The sequence below is a fragment of the Neoarius graeffei genome, chromosome 8 (genome assembly GCF_027579695.1).
Source record: "Neoarius graeffei isolate fNeoGra1 chromosome 8, fNeoGra1.pri, whole genome shotgun sequence".
In the NCBI taxonomy this organism is placed as follows: domain Eukaryota; kingdom Metazoa; phylum Chordata; class Actinopteri; order Siluriformes; family Ariidae; genus Neoarius; species Neoarius graeffei.
Genome location: NC_083576.1, coordinates 40268878 through 40291120, shown reverse-complemented (window position 1 = coordinate 40291120; position 22243 = coordinate 40268878). Strand labels below are relative to the sequence as shown.

The window sequence follows — 22243 nt, the reverse complement described above, 5'->3', positions numbered from 1 at the left end:
CTCATCCCAGCCTACCGCACACGCCTACAGAGGGGGAAGGTGACCACTAGAACAGTGAAAGTGTGGACCGAGGAGGCCAAGCTGACTCTACAGGGGTGCCTGGACTGCACTGTTTGGGAGGAGTTCATTCAGTCATCCCAAGACGTACATGAGCTCACTGATGTAGTCAGCTCATGGGTGACTTATTGTGAGGACACTGTCATCCCCACCAAAGTCGTCAAAACATACCCCAATAATAAGCCCTGGGTCAGCAATCACTTGAAATCTCTGTTAAACCAGAAAAAGAAAGCATTTAAGCTAAATAACATAATTGAATTACACAACATTCAAAAAGACATTAAACGTGAAATAAGAAGGGCTAAGATGGAATACAAATGCAAAGTTGAGATGAAATTGAGCACAAATAACCTAGGCTCAGCATGGGACTCGGTAAAAACAATGGTTGGGCTGAATGATAAAACTCCTAAAAAAAAAACTGCTTTGGTGGGTTACCCAACAGACTCCACCCTAGCTCAGGAGTTAAATATATTTTACACACGTTTTGATAGGAAATATAATTTTAAAAATGAAATCTTAGACCTCAAAAATGACCTGCTAACCACCACCCAGCCAGCTGCCCATTTTTCCCTATCCAGTGTGGTTAAGACTTTTGAACACTGCAAAGTTAAGACTAGCCCTGGACCAGACAATATTTGTGGTCGTTTGCTCTCCTGCTGTGCAGAGCAACTTGGCCCTATTTTTAAATACATTTTTAATTTGTCTCTGGACCTTCAGACTGTCCCTGATTTATGGAAAAAATCCATGATAGTCCCTATTGCAAAAAATAAAAATCCAAAGACCCTTAATGACTTCAGGCCTATAGCTCTTACCTCTCTTGTAATGAAGTCATTTGAAAGACTGATTAAAAAGAACATTATTGTAAAGACAAACCACCTGCTTGACCCCCTACAATTTGCATACCGAACCATCAGGGGTGTCCAGGATGCAACCATAACCCTGCTGAACCTCATTCTTAAACACCTTGAGGGCTCAAAGACCCATGTCAGGACAATGTTTGTAGACTTTTCATCAGCCTTTAACACCATACAGCCCCATCTGCTGGTGCAGAAGCTCATACATAACTTCCAACTGGACCCCAGCATTTCTGGCTGGATTCTGGATTTCCTCACTAACCGTTCCCAGCGAGTGAGAGTAAATGGTCACCAATCTGGATTATCCTTTACATCTACAGGCTCTCCTCAAGGCTGCGTTTTATCTCCTCTTTTATACATTCTCTACACTGACGACTGTCGTTCTGAGACTGACAATCGCCACATTGTTAAGTTTGCGGACGACACAGTCATTGTGAGCCTGCTGGAGGACAATGAAACAACACATGGCCCTATCATGGACTATTTTGTTAATTGGTGTCAGGAAGCTATGTTGGAACTAAGGCTACATCCACACGACAACGGCAACGAGATGTTATTTAAAAATATATCGCGTCCAAATGGGCAACAATCAGTAAAATATCAGGTCCATATGGCAACGCAACGCTTGCTGAAAACGATGCAATACACATGCCACACCTCTAGGGGCGCTGTAAGACGGTCCCTTCGGAGACACCAGAACAATAGAAGAAGTAACGACGCATGCGCATAAACTATTATGCGCAAGACTTCATATTAGCCACAAAGTCAGGAAAATCTGTTTGTAAAATTACATTATAATGACCAAATACAATGAAAAGTATTTTTCCAGTCTCACCTGTGAAAGGTAATCCCATGTGATCTCGTTTGGACAGAAAACCTGTTGGTACAGTTAAACGCAGCTAATCTTTATTCTCCGCTTTGACCTTTCCAAAATGGCGGCGAGGATGACGTATGATTCTACGCGGAAGGCGGCGTCTTCAATGGTCCGGAATAAAGTGAATGATACACGTTGATGGAATTAATTTGTTGTTTCTCACCTGTGAAAGGTAATCCCATGTGATCTCGTTTGGACAGAAAACCTGTTGGTACAGTTAAACGCAGCTAATCTTTATTCTCCGCTTTGACCTCTCCAATATGGCGGCGAGGATGACGTATGATTCTACGCGGAAGGCGGCGTCTTTAATGGTCTGGAATAAATTGGATTAATTTGCTCCTCTACGACCTTTTTGAGGAATGTATTGTCGGACTTAAATCAACATCTGAAGAGGTGAGATCGCTCCTTTTTTCCCCTATTTTTGCTGGCGGGATTGCACCATTACACAATAAATATTCACAGTGAAAATATTTTGTAAGCGCGTTTCATGAACCAAGTTATAGGATTTGTTGACAACTCGCATCGCAATGAGAAGATCATTGGCACTACTGGTGTTAAGAATCAGACCATTTCATAAATTAATATTTTGCTGTAGAGCTGCAGTGTTTGTACAATTGCATGTTTTTGCTTCACTATTACTGTCACTATTCTGCTTCTTGCATTACTACTGTGAACTAACACTGAACATAATAATAATAATAATATCCAAGCTCGTGTTTCACTCTCACTAGTGCTCCGTAAGGCTTTTTCCTGGTGATATTCGTTACACTTCTACCCGGCATGAAGCACTCACAGTCATGTGGTTGTGACGTCATCGTAAACAAATCCGTTCTACTCATCCAGACGACTTCACAACGGCAACGTTGCCAGATCTTTCCACTCTGGAACCCGTTCTCAAAAAGATTGCGTTTTGGGCACCCAAAACGCCGGTGCCGTGTGGACGCCAGGCCTGGCTACATCCACACGACAAAGGCAACGAGATGTTATTTAAACATATATCGCGTCCAAATGGGCAACGATCAGTAAAATATCAGGTCCATATGGCAACGCAACGCTTGCTGAAAACGATGCAATACACATGCCACACCTCTAGGGGCGCTGTAAGACGGTCCCTTCGGAGACACCAGAACAATAGAAGAAGTAAGGACGCATGCGCATAAACTATTATGCGCGAGACTTCATATTAGCCACAAAGTCAGGAAAATCTGTTCGTAAAATTACATTATAATGACCAAATACAATGAAAAGTATTTTTCCAGTCTCACCTGTGAAAGGTAATCCCATGTGATCTCGTTTGGACGGCAAACCTGTTGGTACAGTTAAACGCAGCTAATCTTTATTCTCCGCTTTGACCTCTCCAATATGGCGGCGAGGATGACGTATGATTCTACACGGAAGGCGTCGTCTTTAATGGTCCGGAATAAATTGAATACTACACGTTGATGGATTAATTTGTTGTTTCTCACCTGTGAAAGGTAATCCCATGTGATCTCGTTTGGACGGTAAACCTGTTGGTACAGTTAAAGGCAGCACATGAATCTTTATTCTCCGCTTTGACCTATCCAATATGGCGGCGAGGATGATGTATGATTCTACGCGGAAGGCGGCGTCTTTAATGGTCCGGAATAAATTGAATGTTACACGTTGATGGATTAATTTGCTCCTCTACACCCTTTTTGAGGAATGTATTGTCGGACTTAAATCAACATCTGAAGAGGCGAGATCGCTCCTTTTTTTCCCTATTTTTGCTGGCAGGATTGACTCTGCCCTAAGGGCAGAGTCTCTCTCTCTCACTTTGCACCATTACACAATAAATATTCACAGTGAAAATACTTTGTAAGCACGTTTCATGAACCAAGTTATAGGATTTGTTGACAACTCGCATCGCATCGCAATGAGAAGATCATTGGCACTACTGGTGTTAAGAATCAGACCATTTCATAAATTAATATTTTGCTGTAGAGCTGCAGTGTTTGTACAATTGCATGTTTTTGCTTCACTATTACTGTCACTATTCTGCTTCTTGCATTACTACTGTGAACTAACACTGAACATAATAATAATAATAATAATATCCAAGCTTGTGTTTCACTCTCACTAGTGCTCTGTAAGGCTTTTTCCTGGTGATATTCGTTACACTTCTACCCGGCGTGAAGCACTCACAGTCATGTGGTTGTGACGTCATCGTAAACAAATCTGTTCTACTCATCCAGACGACTTCACAACGGCAACGTTGCCAGGTCTTTCCACTCTGGGACCCGTTCTCAAAAAGATTGCGTTTTGGGCACCCAAAACGCCGGCGCCGTGTGGACGCCAGGCCTAAACGATAAGCAATTGTATCGGAGTCACCTGAATCCATTGCCGTGTGGACAGGGCCTAAGGTGGGGTTTACATTAGACCGTATCAGCGGATCATCAGATTAACGTTTTTAAAACGATTAGTGTGCACACAGCAACACCAATACACGGATACGCTCGGCTCCGCAGGCATCCTGCGCTCCAAATCACTCCGCCCTGAACAGCGAGTGCCCTCTGGAGGGTGCACACTCTGGCCCTGCGCAGCTCACAGAGCGCGCGAGTATAGCGCACAAGCAGTGATTTGGTACTGAGCCGCTGTGTGTGTGATCTCAGTGCATATCACTTACCACTTGCAAGTGGAAGGATGGCAAGCCTAAAGACAATCATAACTACACAATGGGCAGTATTTGCATTAGTATTTGCAGTTTTCATACTTTTATACTCTTTAATGAAAGGTGATACAAGGCGGAAGTCCGCGCCGTTTTTCAGCAGTCGCGTCACATGACCAACGCCAGCGAATCAGGAAGGTGGATGTCACAGTGACGTTGTCCAATGATGACGCCAGCTAGAGCTCAGCACAGCGTATCTGCGTATTCTCAATGTTTACACAGCACCGGACCACACACGATCTGGATTGAATACGTGGACCCTGGCGGATTCCCGTTTCCCGGCGTTTCCAGGCAGTTTAATGTAAACGGACAGTGCATCCGCGAAGAAAACGAGACAGATACGGTCTAATGTAAACTTGGCCTAAGGCTACATCCACACGACAACGGCAACAAGATTTTATTTAAAAAATATCGCGTCCAAATGGGCAATGATCAGTAAAATATCAGGTCCATATGGCAACGCAATGCTTGCTGAAAATGATGCAATACACATGCCACACCTCTAGGGGCGCTGTAAGACGGTCCCTTCGGAGACACCAGAACAATAGAAGAAGTAAGGATGCACGCGCATAAACTATTATGCGCGAGACTTCATATTAGCCACAAAGTCAGAAAAATCTGTTCGTAAAATTACATTATAATGACCAAATACAATGAAAAGTATTTTTCCAGTCTCACCTGTGAAAGGTAATCCCATGTGATCTCGTTTGGACGGCAAACCTGTTGGTACAGTTAAACGCAGCACATGAATGAGGCATCTTTATTCTCCGCTTTGACCTATCCAATATGGCGACGAGGATGACGTATGATTCTATGCGGAAGGCGGCGTCTTTAATGGTCCGGAATAAATTGAATGCTACACGTTGATGGATTAATTTGTTCTCCTATGCCCTTTTTGAGGAATGTATTGTAGGACTTAAACCAACATCTGAAGAGGTGAGATCGCTCCTTTTTTTCCCTATTTTTGCTGGCGGGATTGACTCTGTCCTAAGAGCTATTCTCTCTCTCTCTCTCTCTCTCTCTCTCTCGCTCTCACTTTGCACCATTACACAATAAATATTCACAGTGAAAATATTTTGTAAGCGCGTTTCATGAACCAAGTTATAGGATTTGTTGACAACTCGCATCGAGTTCGTTACACTTCTACCCGGCGTGAAGCACATGTGGTTGTGACGTCATCGTAAACAAATCCGTTCTACTCATCCAGATGACTTCGCAACAGCAACGTTGCCAGATCTTTCCACTCTGGAACCCGTTCTCAAAAGATTGCATTTTGAGGCACCCAAAACGCTGGTGCCGTGTGGACGCCAGGCCGAAACAATAAACAATTGTATCAGATTCACCTGAATCCGTTGTCATGTGGACAGGGCCTAAATGTGTCTAAAACCAAGGACATGTGTATTGATTTTAGACACATCATCTGCAACCCAACTACAACTAAGATTAACGGGCAGGACATTGAAATTGTTCATCAATACAAATACCTGGGTTCCATTATTGATGACAAATTGACTTTTACCAGTAACACAGACATGTTGTGTAAGAAAGGGCAGCAGCGCTTATACTGTCTCAGGAAGCTGGCAAGGTTTCATGTTGACAAGTCTTTAATGACCATGTTTTATAGATCTTTCATTGAATCCATACTTACTTTCTCTGCTATCTGTTGGTATGCATTTCTCAATGTGAAAAACAAAAATGCCATTTCTAAGATCATTAAGGTATGCAGTAATGTAACTGGTGTTCAACAGAAAAGTATGACTGCATTGTATGAAGAGCAGGTAATCAGGAAAGCTGAATCTATTTTGGATAATTACACCCATCCTCTGCACAGTGAATTTCAGCTTTTGCCTTCTGGCTCCCGTTTTAAATATCCATTAGCCCGGACCAACAGGTACAAGCACTCTTTTATACCTTCTGCTGTTCAGCTGCTAAACTCTACTAGGAAACACAGATAGCCATATGCCAGGTTGTGTACTCATTTTTAGGTATCTTAACAGCGGGCTTTTCATTTCCCCACTGCATCTATTTTATTATTTTAATTTTTACACTATGCACCCACTCCTCCTCCATTGAATCTTATTTATTATTTTTAACCTTTTGTGTGATTCTTTACATTGTCTTGTGGAAGCGTGAGTGTTGTGCGTACGTGTGTACTATTACTGCAAAACAATTGCCCAAGCTGGGACAAATAAAAGCTACTTGACTTGACTTGACTTGACTTGGCTTCACAGCAAGAAGGTTCTGGGTTCGAGCCCAGTGGCCAGCGGGGGCCTTTCTGTGTGGAGTTTGCATGTTCTCCCTGTGTTTGCGTGGGTTTCCTCCGGGTGCTTCGGTTTCCCCCACAGTCCAAAGACATGTGGTTAGGTTAATATGGGACAGCCTTGGGCTGAGGTGCCCTTGAGCGAGGCACCAAACTCCCAACTGCTCCCCAGGTGCTGTTAGCATGGCTGCCCACTGCTCTGAGTGTGTGTTTGCTCATTGCTCATGTGTGTGTTCACTGCTTCAGATGGGTTAAATGCAGAGAGGAATTTCACAAGTGTGTGATGAATAAAGTTGTGCTTTCTTTCTTTCTTTCTTTCTTTCTTTCTTTCTTTCTTTCTTTCTTTCTTTCTTTCTTTCTGTGTCAATTTCTGGACTGCATCCAGATTATCCAAAGGTCTGCAGGTATGCAACCTTTAGAAATCTGTATTTCATACTATTGTCTGTGGCTTCAAGGCCCATGTGATGCCTTCCTCTATTAAAAGTATATTAGTATTGTAATAATAATTTGAAGCATTACTATAATACAGTGGTGCTTGAAAGTTTGTGAACCCTTTAGAATTTTCTATATTTCTGCATAAATATGACCTAAAACAACATCAGATTTTCACACAAGTCCTAAAAGTAGATAAAGAGAACCCAGTTAAACAAATAAGACAAAAATATCATATGTGGTCATTTATTTATTGAGGAAAATGATCCAATGTCACACATCTGTGAGTGGCAAAAGTATGTGAACCTCTAGGATTAGCAGTTCATTTGAAGGTGAAATTAAAGTCAGGTGTTTTCAATCAATGGGATGACAATCAGGTGTGAGTGGGCACCCTGTTTTAATTAAAGAACAGAGATCTATCAAAGTCTGATTTTCACAACACATGTTTGTGGAAGTTTATCATGGCACAAACAAAGGAGATTTCTGAGGACCTCAGAAAAAGCGTTGTTGATGCTCATCAGGCTGGAAAAGGTTACAAAACCATCTCAAGAGTTTGGACTCCACCAATCCACAGTCAGACAGACTGTGTACAAATGGAGGAAATTCAAGACCATTGTTACTGTCCCCAGGAGTGGTTGACCAACAAAGATCACTCCAAGAGCAAGGCGTGTAATAGTTGGCGAGGTCACAAACGACCCCAGAGTAACTTCTAAGCAACTGAAGGCCTCTCTCACATTGGCTAATGTTAATGTTCATGAGTCCACCATCAGGAGAACACTGAACAACTATGGTGTGCCTGGCAGGGTTGCAAGGAGAAAGCCACTGCTCTCCGAAAAGAACATTGCTGCTCATCTGCAGTTTGCTAAAGATCACGTGGACAAAGCCAGAAGACTATTGGAAAAATGTTTTGTGGATGGATGAGACCAAAATAGAACTTTTTGGTTTAAATGAGAAGCATTATGTTTGGAGAAAGGAAAACACTGCATTCCAGCATAAGAACCTTATCCCATCTGTGAAACATGGTGGTGGTAGTATCGTGGTTTGGGCCTGTTTTGCTGCATCTGGGCCAGGACAGCTTGCCATCATTGATGGAACAATGAATTCTGAATTATACCAGTGAATTCTAAAGGAAAATGTCAGGACATCTGTCCATGAACTCAATCTCAAGAGAAGGTGGGTCATGCAGCAAGACAACAACCCTAAGCACACGTCATTCTACCAAAGAATGGTTAAAGAAGAATAAAGTTAATGTTTTGGAATGGCCAAGTCAAAATCCTGACCTTAATCCAATCGAAATGTTGTGGAAGGACCTGAAGCGAGCAGTTCATGTGAGGAAACCTACCAACATCCCAGAGTTGAAGCTGTTCTGTACGGAGGAATGGGCTAAAATTCCTCCAAGTTGGTGTGCAAGACTGATCAACAGTTATGGGAAATGTTTAGTTGCAGTTATTGCTGCACAATGGGGTCACACCAGATACTGAGGTTCACATACTTTTGCCACTCACAGATATGTAATATTGGATCATTTTCCTCAATAAATAAATGACCACATATGATATTTTTGTCTTATTTGTTTAACTGGGTTCTCTTTATCTACTTTTAGGACTTGTGTGAAAATCTGATGTTGTTTTAGGTCATATTTATGCAGAAATATAGAAAATTCTAAAGGGTTCACAAACTTTTAAGCACCACTGTAATTAAATTAAGCATAAACATAAATTCAACACAATCAGACTTCTTTTACTTAAGAGTGAGTGTCTGGTGTGACAAGTGCGTCCATTTCAGCATTTCAACCTTTTCGGTGTAGGCATCATGCCGCCATCTTGTGTCAGAACTACAACTCCCAGGCAACTTCCGCGTTGACTACGTCACGCCTGGGCGGGATCGCGTACACATTCCTCAGGTTTCAACAAAAGGACTTGGAACACAGCCATCTTGGCTCTTTCACGTCGGACTCTAACCGAGACTGACCTAAAAAGAGAACTCGCCATCAGACGTCTGAACTGCGCGTTTCCTTCTTTAATCTGCTCCTGATCAAAGTAGATATCGGAAACACGCGATCATCAACTCAAGCGAGTTATTAACCGGTTTTTGCAAGTATTACTTGTCTTTTAATGCGTACGCGGCTGCGAGCAAAGGCAGTTTTCTAAAGAGCTCTTCTCTTTTCTTTCTTTTAAATCCGGCACTGCTGAAAAGACTTTCGTCATCATCCACGAAGATCTTCACAGCAATCTCTCTCTTCCTCACCGAAGCGCAAACTTCCTCTCCAAGATCTACTACTCCAGTGAGACGGTGCTTCCTACAAAGGCGAGACTTTTTGCAGTAAGAAAAGGCACTGGGCGAAAGTTTAAGTCTTAGGAATTATTCACTTAATGTGAAGTTGTATGACGTTAAATGAAGTGTATACACAATCTTGGTTCTCTATCATTTGTTTGTTGATTTAAAAATTGGTTAATCCATAAGTTGCATGCTCTCTCTCTCTCTCTCTCTCTCCTTTTAACATCCTAAATTCATTACTCACTCATATCCTGATCTCATTAAGATTTCAGTAACTCGGGTAATACTAGGAAGTTAAGAGAGTTGGCTGGCTGGAAAAGTTTTCCTTCCACTGGGCCTCACACGTGTTTTTAGATAGCAAAGCAGAGCCAGCTCCTTTGTTCTCCAAGGAGCAGATGTGGGCCCTGCCTCCACACACTAAGTTTTGTTCCAAGAGGTCCTGTATCTCATCTTTGAATTAAATATCATAAGTCCTAAGTTTAATTCAACCTTGATAGCAATTCTCCTGTTTACATTTAAAGCCATATAAACTACAGATGACTGTTTGAATGTTTAATTTTAATTAAAGCCTTCAGCTTTTACACACTAGGCCTGGAAGCACATGGCTAGTTAGAAATTCTTTTGTTCAGTTAGCTCACAAGCTAAAACTGCTTATACACACACGTGCTCACTAAACTTTGAGGATTCCCCTCCTCCAAGATTGCAGATAGCATGTCCTGGTACGAACACATTCCAACTTCGAGAGAGAGCCAAGGTGTCTCTCTCTCTCTCTTTTCTCTCTCTCACACACACACACACACACACACACACACACACACTCACTCTGTTTACAGAAGATTTCAATTCTGCTGCTATTAGATTGTTCAAATTTTTCCTTTTCTTTTTATTAGAATTTTTATTATCTTTTTAATAATAAACTCCATTATGATTGAAATTGTGTCATTGTCTGTTGTTCTAAATACTTGAAGTCGCCCACATCGTCAAAGAATTCCTAAGGTGTATGAATAATTAATTAGATGCAGTTTGGTAAGTGATAAACTTTGAATTATCACATTTTAAATGATTATTGAATTGATTCTTCAATTGATTCACTAAATGATTCACTTGATTCACTAAATGATTCACTAAAAGATTCATTGAACGATTCACTAATTGATTCCCTGATTTGATTCACTGACTCGATTCATTGAATGATTCATTTCAAACGATTCAAATGAGACTGATTCTATGGTATGATTCAATTCAAATGAGTCAAATTAAACGATTCAATAGGATTGATTCATTTTAACTATTAACCTTCAAATTTAATGAGACTGATTTCATGTAATTATTAAAGAGTGATCATTTGATACCAATCTACATATCCTTAATCATTAATTACACCTACATCGGTATAATGAATTATTTGGACGTCCCCAAGGAGTTCATTATAGTGGGGTTGCAATGTAGGTAAAGTGCAGATCCCAACTGTAGACACTGGAATAGGTTCAGTCACATTATGTGAACAAAACTGCAATATGTAGTAAAATAAACTGTAGTTGTGTGCAATGTGCAGTGTCGAAGCAGTCATCTATATACAGAAGTATACAGTAAGCAGATGAAACAGCAGTACAAAGTAGCATTAACAGAATTTACACTGAATCAAATATAGTAATACAGTGTCTTGCAAAAGTATCCATCCCCTTGGTGTATGTCCTGTTTTGCCACATTAAAAGCTGGAATTAAAATGGATTTTGGGGTTGGGGGGTGAGCAAATAATAAAATGTGCAACAGTGAAGGGGGAGCAACTTTTTCTCCAAATTCGAGGGTGAGAATGAATCCCTCAAAGGGACCAAGAACCAATGAATTACACAGGTAACTGTACACTTGGAGGAGACAGAGTCATATGTATTCCCCTCAGCATTTACACCTTGGAGCCAGGAACTATGATGAATACAAAATTGTCAGCAAAAGAAAATTGAATGTTGAAAGAAAGGATAATTTAATTAAAGCCGCAAGGATATCCAGCTTAGCAAGAACAGTCATGTACAATGCTATGAAAAAGGAAGAAAAAAACTCACCATGAAACACTAGTTTCTCATTCGCTAATTCAAAAGAAAATTTATTTGTACCCACTTGCGATGCTTCATTAAACAGCACAGCTATACAGAATCACAGAGTTCATCAGGAAATGAAAGTGTAAAATGTAAGGGTGTTTTCAGCCAACACAATATCTTGATTTAAAACCAATAAAGTTAGCATTTCATAATATAAATATATCAGATGTTATTTATTAATACAGATTATTTATTAATATACAGATATCTATGCACACTTGTAGAGTTACTTTAGAGCCACTTATAATATGCCAAAATTTGGCAGTAATAGTTTCTGATGTTTCTCCATGCACTCTTTTAGAGCTATTTTACATCCATCCATCCATCATCTTTAGCCACTTATCCTGTACAGGGTCACAGGCAAGCTGGAGCCTATCCCCAATTGAATGTTGAATGCGACTTGTCCAGAGTGTACCCCACCCTGGACAAGTTGCATTCAACATTCAATTGGGGATAGGCTCCAGCTTGCCTGTGACCCTGTACAGGATAAGTGGCTAAAGATGATGGACGCCAGATCATTGCAGGGCTAATATTATAGATTTAGGCACTGCCTAAAAGTGGAGCTCCCATCTGTTTCTGGGTTGTAGAATTTTCTTATATCATAGCCAGCCTCTTTTGTTTTATTTCTTTACTGTTATAGTTACTATACCGTTTCCTTATGCTGTACAAAACGTCGGGTGACAGCAGCGACAAGTTACTCACTACTATACTGTCCCGATTACTACTCTACTTCACTACTCACTTCACTAGTTGTTGGGTTTCCTGTGGTGGCAGGCACGCATGCACAGGACCGAAACCATCAGAAAACAACCTGATGGGGTTACTCACTATTCAGCTGTTGGGTTTCCTGTGGTGGCAGGCATGCACGCACAGGACCAAAACCATCAGAAAACAACTCAATGGGTTTCTTTATGTATTTACACTCTATGCCTATGGGGCTCCGCTAGCACATAGAGACAAACAACCATTCACACTCAGTCAATTTAGAGCCACCAGTTAGCCTAATCTGCATGTCTTTGGACTGTGGGGGGAACTGGAGCACCCAGAGGAAACCCATGCAGACACGGGGAGAACATGCAAACTCCACACAGAAAGGCCCTTGTCGGCCACTGGGCTCGAACCCAGGACCTTCTTGCTGTGAGGCGACAGTGCTAACCACTACACCACTGTGCTGCCTCCTATTTTACATCCATTACTATTTATTGTATTTAAACAATTTAAAGGAAAACAAAAAGCATATGCATGGATTTACATGTGGTTTAGAAATGAAAACAGTGCTGCAGGGTAATGTGGTTTTTATTTTTTGGTATTAACATTGAGTCGTGGTAAATTTTACTGACATTGCAAAACATCTCATGCACATCATTCTCTCTGTGATCATGCTGTTGCAAATGGCACAAATTAGGCAGAAGGCATTGTTCACTACCCACAGTGTTCAAATATTATTAGAGTAAAAAATATGATGTTTGGTGTGAATGTTGTTTGATGCAATACAGGTAGAGTATTCACATTGTATTCACAATCAAACTGAACCAAAGAACAGTTTTGGTGGGTCTGCACCAATCAAGGGTGGCGTGAAAGTGCCTCAGGACTTGTTGTTTTGGTCTTGTTCTCACAAATGTTGAGTTAAGCTGCACTAGTGGGTTAAACACACCAATTTGTAGTTTGACAGGATACATTTTAGTGAGTGTGTATATATAATTACACCAAAAGCTGATAAGCACACTAATTTTCTTACAAGCAACAAACCAAGCTCAATTTAACATGAGAAAAATTATATAGTATATTTGAAAAAAAAAAGCAGCATGTCAGTTCAGCACATGCCTTTCCTTTCATATTTCACCTTACTGTGTGTCTACCAGTCCACCAGTGCTGTGATACAGTTCAAGTGCAATAAAATTCCTGATATTGAGTGAAGGAATTACAGTATTGCAATAAAAAGATTTGCAAGAAGGAATAAAAGAAGTTTTCATTTTCCATTTAATTCACAATCTGCATATAAGCACTCTTTCAACTGTTACTACTTCTAATGATAAAATAAAGTTGGTCTGATTAGTGATGGATATGTATGTACAGGATGCTGCAGGGTGAGTACCGGCGGCTGAAATGGAAGCATGAGGAGGCTGCAGCAGCAACACCGCAGCTTGTGGAGGGTATTTCAGGCTTGGGCTTGCCAATTGGACAGCAGGATGAGGAGCTCCTGGCTGAGGCTCGAGTACTCAGGCAACACAAGAGTCGCCTGGAGACACGCATGCAGATACTAGAGGATCACAACAAGCAATTAGAGTCACAGCTCCATAGACTCCGAGAGCTACTGCTACAGGTGGGGAAACATACATTTGAGAGGAATGAAAATCTGATTACTGATTTTGCTTACATTAAAGTGAAGGCTTTGAGAGAGAGAGGGGGAGAGAGTGAGAAAATATCTCCAGACAGAAGCAAAAGAATGTGATTTACAGTGTTTGAGAGAGAAGAATATTTGTTGAAATCGGCATTGTAAACATTGAAGGTATAATTGTGAAGATTGAAGGTATAAAATTTCCAAAGGTAAGAAGACAGGCAGCTGGAACAAAGTAAGGACAGTTTAAGGGTTCATTTGTACCAGATTTTAAAAAAGCAGTGAAAACCAGGACAATGAAAGACAGAAAACTCCATTGCAGCTGTGTAAGGGCAAGATCAGGGATGACACAGATAAAAGTTAATATTAGGGTATTAGAGAGAGAGATATAGAGACAGGCTTTTGAGGTTAAAGTAAGATGGCTGTCAAAGTAAATTCTGAAACATTGAGGAAAGGAAAAGAAGCTATAGCTGGTTTGGGAAGGCTGATTAGAAAATACACAGAGATGAGCTAGGTGATAATAAGCGTAATATGAATCAGAAACGATATAATGCACTATGATTCTGTAAAACAAAAGCCAGATGTTCCAGGCTGACTTTAGGAGCTGCTATAATAGAACTCTATAATAGAACACTCTGAAATGAAGCGGTCTCTATTGAAATCACGCTTTCTCTCCACGCGTGGTATTATCTGTGAGGACGACTCTGATCCTCATAAAGAGGATTCTTTAAAAACACTCACTACTGTTTGACTTTGTAGTATACAGTTGTACAAAAGTAATGCATCATCATTGCACTATCCAGTGTCACCCAGAAAAGGAAGTGTTCCCTTTTGGGTCTGGTTCCCCTCAAGGTTTCTTCCTCATGTCATCTCAGGGAGTTTTTCATTAACACTGAGGCTTTTGGCTTGCTCACTAGGGATCTAAATATACTACAATTTCATTTGCTCAACAGTTTTGGGTTTCCTTTGTCATATATTGCGTTTCATAACGCACCAAATATTTTAAATAGGAGACAGGTCTGGACTGCAGGCAGGCCAGTTTATGGAGTGCAGTTCTAATATGTGCAGAATGTGGTTTGGCATTGCCTTGCTGAAATAAGCAAGGGCTTCCCTGAAAAAGATGTCAGGATGGCAGCGTGTTGCTCCAAAACCTCTATGTGTCATTCAGCATTAATGGTGCCTTCCCAGATGACCAAGCTACCCATGCCATGTGCACTAATGTACCTCCATACCATCACAAAAGCTGGCTTTTGAGCTGTGCGCTGATAACAAGCTGGATGGTCTCACTCCTCTTTAGCCCGGTGGATGCAGTGTCCATGATTTCCTTAAAGAATTTCAAATTTCGATCCCCCAATTTTTTGCATTTTACATTGAGGAATGTTATTCTTAAATTCTTGCACTATTTGCCAGAGTAGTCTTTCACAGAGTAGTGAACCCTGCCCCATCTTTACTTCTGAGAGATTCAGCCTCTCTGGAATGCTCTTCTTTACCCAATCATGTTACTGACTTTTTGCCAATTAACCTAATTTTTTTTTTTTTTAAACATTACACAACTCTTCCAGTCATTTGTTGCCCCTGGTTGTCCCAACCATTTTGAAATGTGTTGCTGGGACTAAATTTAAAATTAGCATACGTTTTTCAAAAAATAAGTTTTATTGCATTAATATGAATTACAAACTTGACTGCGGACTTGATTACTTATTGTTTGTCTATGATGGGAAGAGGAATGCATGGCTCAGTGTGTCAGTAATGGCGTTGTGAGCCAAAGTGCTAAACAAGCTACAAACATGGCTTCCAAGGACTACAACGCTCAAAGTTCACAATGCCCCATCTCCCTCCTGTTAGATTCAGCTGACTCTCGTTAACTCTGTTAATTGACTACGCTACTTAAGCCTGTCCCTCACACACAGTCAGTGCGAAGTATCATTCTGTGTTTCTACCAGGCATACCAAGCTTTTCTTGTCTGCATGCCTTTTGTTATCGAACCTTTATGTTTCCCTGTGTTGTTCTTCTGCCTGCTCTCTACTACACTGTCTGCTGATTAATCGACCCCTGCCTGTTTCCTGACTACAAGTTCGCTTTCTGATTTGGCTACATTTCCTATTTGCATCCCTGCTCTCCCCTGTACAGTACATACATCCGTGAGTGCCTGCATTCTGACAGGATACTTTGCCTCGATATGGATGTAGCGAAGGAGGCGAAGCAAACAGCTTTAAATGCTCAGGGACGCCTTTTAGGAGAACATCAGCAGATGCTCGCCGACCTTAACACCAGGATAGCACAGCTCACTGCTGTATGTCGCAGGCCCTCCTAATGTGCTCTGAAGCAACTACTACTTCTGCACAACTTCTCCCCATGCCAGAGAAATATGCCAGAGACACCCTTACCTGCAGAGGTTTTCTGCTCCAATGTTCCATGTACTTTGCTGCCATGCTGAACCTCTCGGATGAACACAAGAAGGCCAAATGCCTCTCTTTTCTCACTGGGAAGGTGCTACAGTGGGCTAGTGCTGTATGGAGGAGTGGAGAGGAGCACACCTCATCTTATGAATATTTTCTTGAGCTGTTCAAACAAGTGTTCGATCATGAACCTGAAGGGATTGAAGTCAGCGAAAGTTTACTTGCCATCACACAAGAGGTAAGAGGAGTAGCCGAGTATGCACTAGAATTCTGAACTCTGGCTACCGCCAGTGGATGAAATGAGCCCGCGCTGAAAGCAGTGTTTCGCCAAGGTCTTTGTCCCAACATTGTAAGTGAACTAGCCTGTAGAGATGAACATCTCACCTTGGATTCCCTCATAGACCTTGCGATCCAACTCGATCATCTCATCTCCAGCCGATCCTCTCTCAAAGAAGACACCAAGCCCGTTCAATCTACTGATACTTCCACACCTATGGAGGTTTCTCAAACAAGACTGAGATGTTATGAAAGAGAGAGAAGACGACGTGAAGGACTATGTTTTTATTGTGGGAGTTCCACACACCAACTTCCACAGTGTCCTGTCCACCCAGTTCGTAACCCTACTCCTGAACCTGTCTCTGAAGCGGTGAGTCCAGTGAGAAAATTTAGTTTTCGAACTTTCAAAGTGCCTGTGTCGTTGAAACTGCCAACTTTGACCCACATATTGTCTGCATTTGTTGACTCAGGGGCGGAAGGGAACTTCATTGACAGTTCCATCATCCGGGAGTTCAACCTGTCCACAACACCACTTCAGAGTCCACTCAGTGGAGGACCAATAGGAGAAGGCCTCATCACCACCAGAACTACTCTGGTTCACATCCAAGTAGGAGCTCTTCATTTGGAACTCATTTCACTTTCCGTAACCACCACTGCTAACCACGACATCATCCTGGGTTACCCATGGCTACAACGCCATGATCCATTGATATCTTGGCAGAACAAGGAGATCCTCCAATTGTTCCCCACCTGTTTTCAAAACTGTTTGTCATGTTCACAGCTATGCATCTCTTCGACTTCTGTTGAGAATCCTCAACCAGGTGTGCCAGAGTGCTACTCCGATCTGAAGGAGGTATTTAGCAAGGGTAAAGCTTGTGGCCTACCTCTACAGCATCCGTATGATTGCGCCATAGACCTTCTCCCTGGTACATCACCTCCACTCAGCCAAATCTACCCGATCTCCCAAAAGGAACAGGCTGCTATGGAGGAATATATTCAAGAAGTGCTCAAACAAGGTTATATTCATCCATCCAAGTCACCTGCCTTGGCCAGGTTCTTCTTTGTGGAGAAGAAGGGGGGTCCTTTGGCCTTGTATTGACTATAGAGGTCTTAACCAGGTATCAGTGAAATACCCTTACCCCCTTCCACTAGTTCCCTCAGCTCTGGAACAACTCAGGTCTGCCAAAGTATTCTCTAAACTTGATGTACGTAGTGCTTATAACCTCATCAGAATAAGGGAGGGTGATGAATTGAAAACTGTGTTTAGCACTACCGCCGGCCATTTTGAATACTGGGTCATGCCATATGGCCTGTCTTCAGTGCCCAGCATCACTGTGATAATACCCCAGGATATGCTGGGGAGGTTTGTCATCGCGTACATCAATGACATCCTGATTTTCTCCTCTGATGAAGCTAGTCACTAGGAACACGTCAGGTCAGTACTTAAACATCTGCTCAGCAACCACCTCTATGTAAAGGCTGAAAGATGCGAATTTCACGTATGTCTGATTTCGTTCTTGGGGCACATCATTAAGGGAGATAGAGTCAGCATGGACTCCTCGAAGGTATCTGCCATCATGTCATGGCCATACCCACTTCAGTGAAGGAACTGCAACATTTTCTTGGGTTCGCTAATTTCTACCGGTGCTTCATCAGGGACTTCAGCACCATAGCATCGCCCCTGACTGTCCTGCTAAAGAAAGGTCCCAAACGTCTCCTCTGGAACCCAGCAGCTGAAGAAGCGTTCAACCAAATCAAGGCTGCATTCACCTCAGCCCCCATCCTGCAGCATCCCGACCCAACTAAGCCCTTCACAGTTGAGGTAGATGCCTCTGAGACAGGAGTGGGTGGGGTGTTATCACAGTGTTTTGGTGATAAACCAAAGCTTCACCCAGTGGCTTTCTTTTCCAAGAAACTATCATCTGCTGAGAGGAACTATGATGTCGGGAATCCGGAACTTTTAGCTATTAAACTCGCCCTTGAAGAATGGAGGCATTGGTTAGAAGGAGCCTCACATCCTTTCATAATACTAACTGACCACAAGAACTTAGAGTATTTCAAAAAGGCAAAGAGATCGAACCCACGTCAGGCCTGATGGGCACTGTTCTTCACAAGGTTTAACTTCACAATCTCCTTCTGTCCCAGGACAAAGAACACTAAGGCTGATGCTCTGTCCAGAACCTTCAGTCCAGAACCTCACAATCCTGAACCACATCCTGTCCTAACACCAGAATCCTTCATTCAATCCATCACATGGCAGATACATCTGTCAGTAATGGCGTTGTGAGCCAAAGCACTGAACAAACTACAAATATGGCTTCCAAGGATTACAACGCTCAAAGTTCACAATGCCCAGTCTCCCTCCTATTAGATTCAGCTGACTCTCATTAACTCTGTTAATTGACTACCCTACTTAAGCCTCTCCCTCACACACAGTCAGTGTGAAGTATCGTTCTGTGTTTCTACCAGTCATACCAAGCCTTTCTTGTCTGCATGCCTTTTGTTATCGAACCTTTGCTACGTTTCCCCGTGTTGTTCTTCTGCCTGCTCTCTACTACACTGTCTGCTGATTGACCCTTGCCTGTTTCCTGACTATGAGTTCACTTTACGATCTGGCTACATTTCCTGTTTGCATCCCCGCTCTCCCATGCACATACATCCACAAGTGCCTGCATTCTGACAAAGTGATTTTTTTTTAAGACTCTGACTCATTATCACCAAAGGCAGGGGACATGAACTTAGCTTGTTAATGCGAAAATTTATAGTAACAGAGTTCATTATAGCGAGGTTACAATTTATATTGCCTTTGTATTATTTTCAATGAAATTTAAGGTTTCCGTGATTTGCAAATCATAGCATTCTGTATTTATTTACATTTTACACAGCATAAAATGTGTAAACAGGAAACGGGGTTGTAAATCCAGTTTGGACTTCATTCACACAGCTTTTGCCTAAATGTTTAAAATGGCATATACTATTAAAAAAAAAGTATCTACTTCAATTTTAAGTAGACCTTAACAATGTAATTCATATAGTGCACAGATATTACAATTTCCCTATGATTTTGACCTCATTTTTTTTCTTTGTTTATCCATCTTCCTTTTTTTCAATGGGTCTAGCCCAAAGATGACTCAGAAGCCAGTGGGTCAGCCCCCTCATCTCTGTCATCACCTGTGTCAGTGGTGCATCAGGAGGAGCCACTAAGCAAAGAGACTACAGACACGGAGGTTACAGGTTAGACCTAGAACAGGAAACAAGGGACATGTTCTGTTTCAACATATTTCCTTTTCTTGTTATGTTAGATTTTGGTACAGCAAGAGATATAAAAATTGTCAAGTTTGTGTTTAGCTACAGTCTGAAGGTAACTGCCTCACAGGTGAAGATTTGGAGCCAGAGCAGGACACGGTGCTACAGCTACAGCAGGTGATTGAGCAGCTGAGGAATGTCTTCCCATCTAAACCAAGCCAATGAGGAGGCACACAGGTTAGTGGGCAGTTTTGATATAGCTTTTGTAATACAACACCATCGCATTTGAGAATTCAGCAGTGCTGTGGTATAAATACCTTTTGGTAAGAATATTGAGCAAAAAATGACCAATTTAGAATACCCATTCATACACTAACATAGAAAAGGAACTAGTTGTTAATGGATTAAAAAAGTTGTTGGGTATGTATTATCTGTATTAGCCTTCTTAAGTTTTAAAATCTCTTCTTTTTCCATACTTTCCAGATTCCACATTGCTCAGCTAAACCTGGATTGGGTACAGAATATGCAAGGCAGAAAACGTAAAGATTGGTTCAGCAGATTTGGAGGACATTTTTTCTTATCTACAACTGAAGCTCAGTAGAGAGAGCTGGCACATTTCTGAGTGATTCAGTAATGTTTCATGGTGCCAAAGGCCAACGCTTGATCGATACACTGTGTTAACCAGCTACTACAGTAGCAGCAGGTGTGTGTGTGTGGTTTTTGTAGTACAGCACAATGACCTCGCCACCAACCACACAGCGAAGAGTGGAACTTATACCCCAGTGCCAGATACTATGTGTTTCCTTTTTTTAATTGGTTACTATTTTCTTTTTATTTCTTGTTCATGCAACAGTGAAATTGATACACACACATGCAAGTTGTCCAGGGCTTATATGGCCTCTGCTCTCTTGAGCAAATGGGAGCGATGGAGTTTTTTCCTATGTAAGGCTGATATAACAGCAGAATAGCATGGAATAGCATCTTGGAGCATGGAACATATGATGACAAATCCAGCTGAGCTCTTCACCCCCCCCATGTGGGTTTTACCATTGTTATTACATTCAACCATCTATCTCCCTCCCCACCCACCCCTCTCTCTCAAACACGCACCAGTCAGGGTATAAGCAGTTTTACAGCTCATATTGTCTTTCTGGTCATGAGGAAAGGTCAATTGGTGAGGGTGATTTCTATCACTGCAGTGTGTGCTTTGTTGTGAAAGCTTTTGCTTGACAAAAATGATAGCTCTCTGCTATGCCCTGCAGATGAACGGTGGCCTAGAACAGTGGTTCCCAACCTGGGGTGGGGCCCACACAGGGGGCTGAAGTCTCTTATTTATAAATATGAAGAAAGGGTGTACATTCACAATCTGTTATCAAAATTTCTAACAAACATGGCAGCATCAGAGGAAGGTAAGGCTGTACTTTACGCTAGGTTTGACTGAAGGACTTGACAAGTCTCGGCCAGAATGTGTACTTTGTGGCTGTCAAATGATAGCATGAAGCCTAGCAAAATGAAGAGACATCATCAAATTTTTACTTTTGCTGGCATTAACAAATAGTCTCATAACAGGAAAGTGTTTGAACAAGCAGGGAACAATTTAAACAGAGCTACAAAAGCATCACTTGACTGTTCCTGATCTTAAAATCCAAAAAAGTCACAGCACCAGAGAGCAACACGGATGAAAAGTGTTGAAAAGCTGTTTGGCCCCAGGTGGTAAAGGTGATCAAGATCATCCCACTTTCAAATAACCCTGTCAAAGACAGAATACAAAAAAAATGGCTAGAGATTGGCAAAAAACTACTCCATGTGATGCTTAGGAAAGTTCCCTTTCACTATTCTGTTGGATGAAACCACAACCGTGGCAGACAAGTCTTTGAAACAGGATATTCTTATGTCAACCAGTCTGAGCACAACAAAATACTGACCTAGACATTTTCACAGTGATTCACACATACTTTAAATCCAACAGTCTATCCTTTGAGAATCTTGTGGCTTGCTCCACTGATGGGGCAGTGGTGATAATGGGTAAATATTTGGCGTTTAATAGCCACTTGAAAGTGAAAGCTTCCAGAATGTATTATTTTTCACAATATGGTACAGTGTTAGGCACTGGCCAGTAAAAAGCTGTCTGAGTTATTAATGACACTCGCTCTTGTAATCAAGACCATCAACTACAAGAGTTGCCCAACCAACAAAAGACCATTTGCTCAACTGTGTGAAGATGAAGTGCATCAGACCTTATTGTTATACAAAGAGATTGGTTGTCAGTTAGCCAAGTTCTTGTACTCTGTATGTACCGGTATGTATGTATGTATGTATGTATGTGTGTGTGTGTGTGTGTGTGTGTGTGTGTGTGTATATACAGCTCTGGGAGAAAAAAAAATTAAGAGACCAATACAAAATTATCAGTTTTTCTGGTTTTACTATTCATAGGTATGTGCTTTAGGA

At 41.6% G+C, this 22243-nt stretch overlaps 1 protein-coding gene across 1 annotated transcript in view; it reads left to right on the top strand.

The window, feature by feature from the left end:
• The window catches only part of drp2 (dystrophin related protein 2), a 353984-nt gene extending 333535 nt beyond the window's left edge, over positions 1 to 20449 (top strand). Inside the window, exons 19-22 of the mRNA XM_060926712.1 lie at positions 13613 to 13859; positions 19669 to 19783; positions 19926 to 20032; positions 20279 to 20449. Coding sequence (XP_060782695.1) covers positions 13613 to 13859; positions 19669 to 19783; positions 19926 to 20020 — 457 coding nt within the window. The 3' untranslated portion in view covers positions 20021 to 20032; positions 20279 to 20449. The remainder of the gene's footprint in view (positions 1 to 13612; positions 13860 to 19668; positions 19784 to 19925; positions 20033 to 20278) is intronic.
• The last annotated feature ends 1794 nt before the right edge of the window (positions 20450 to 22243 follow it).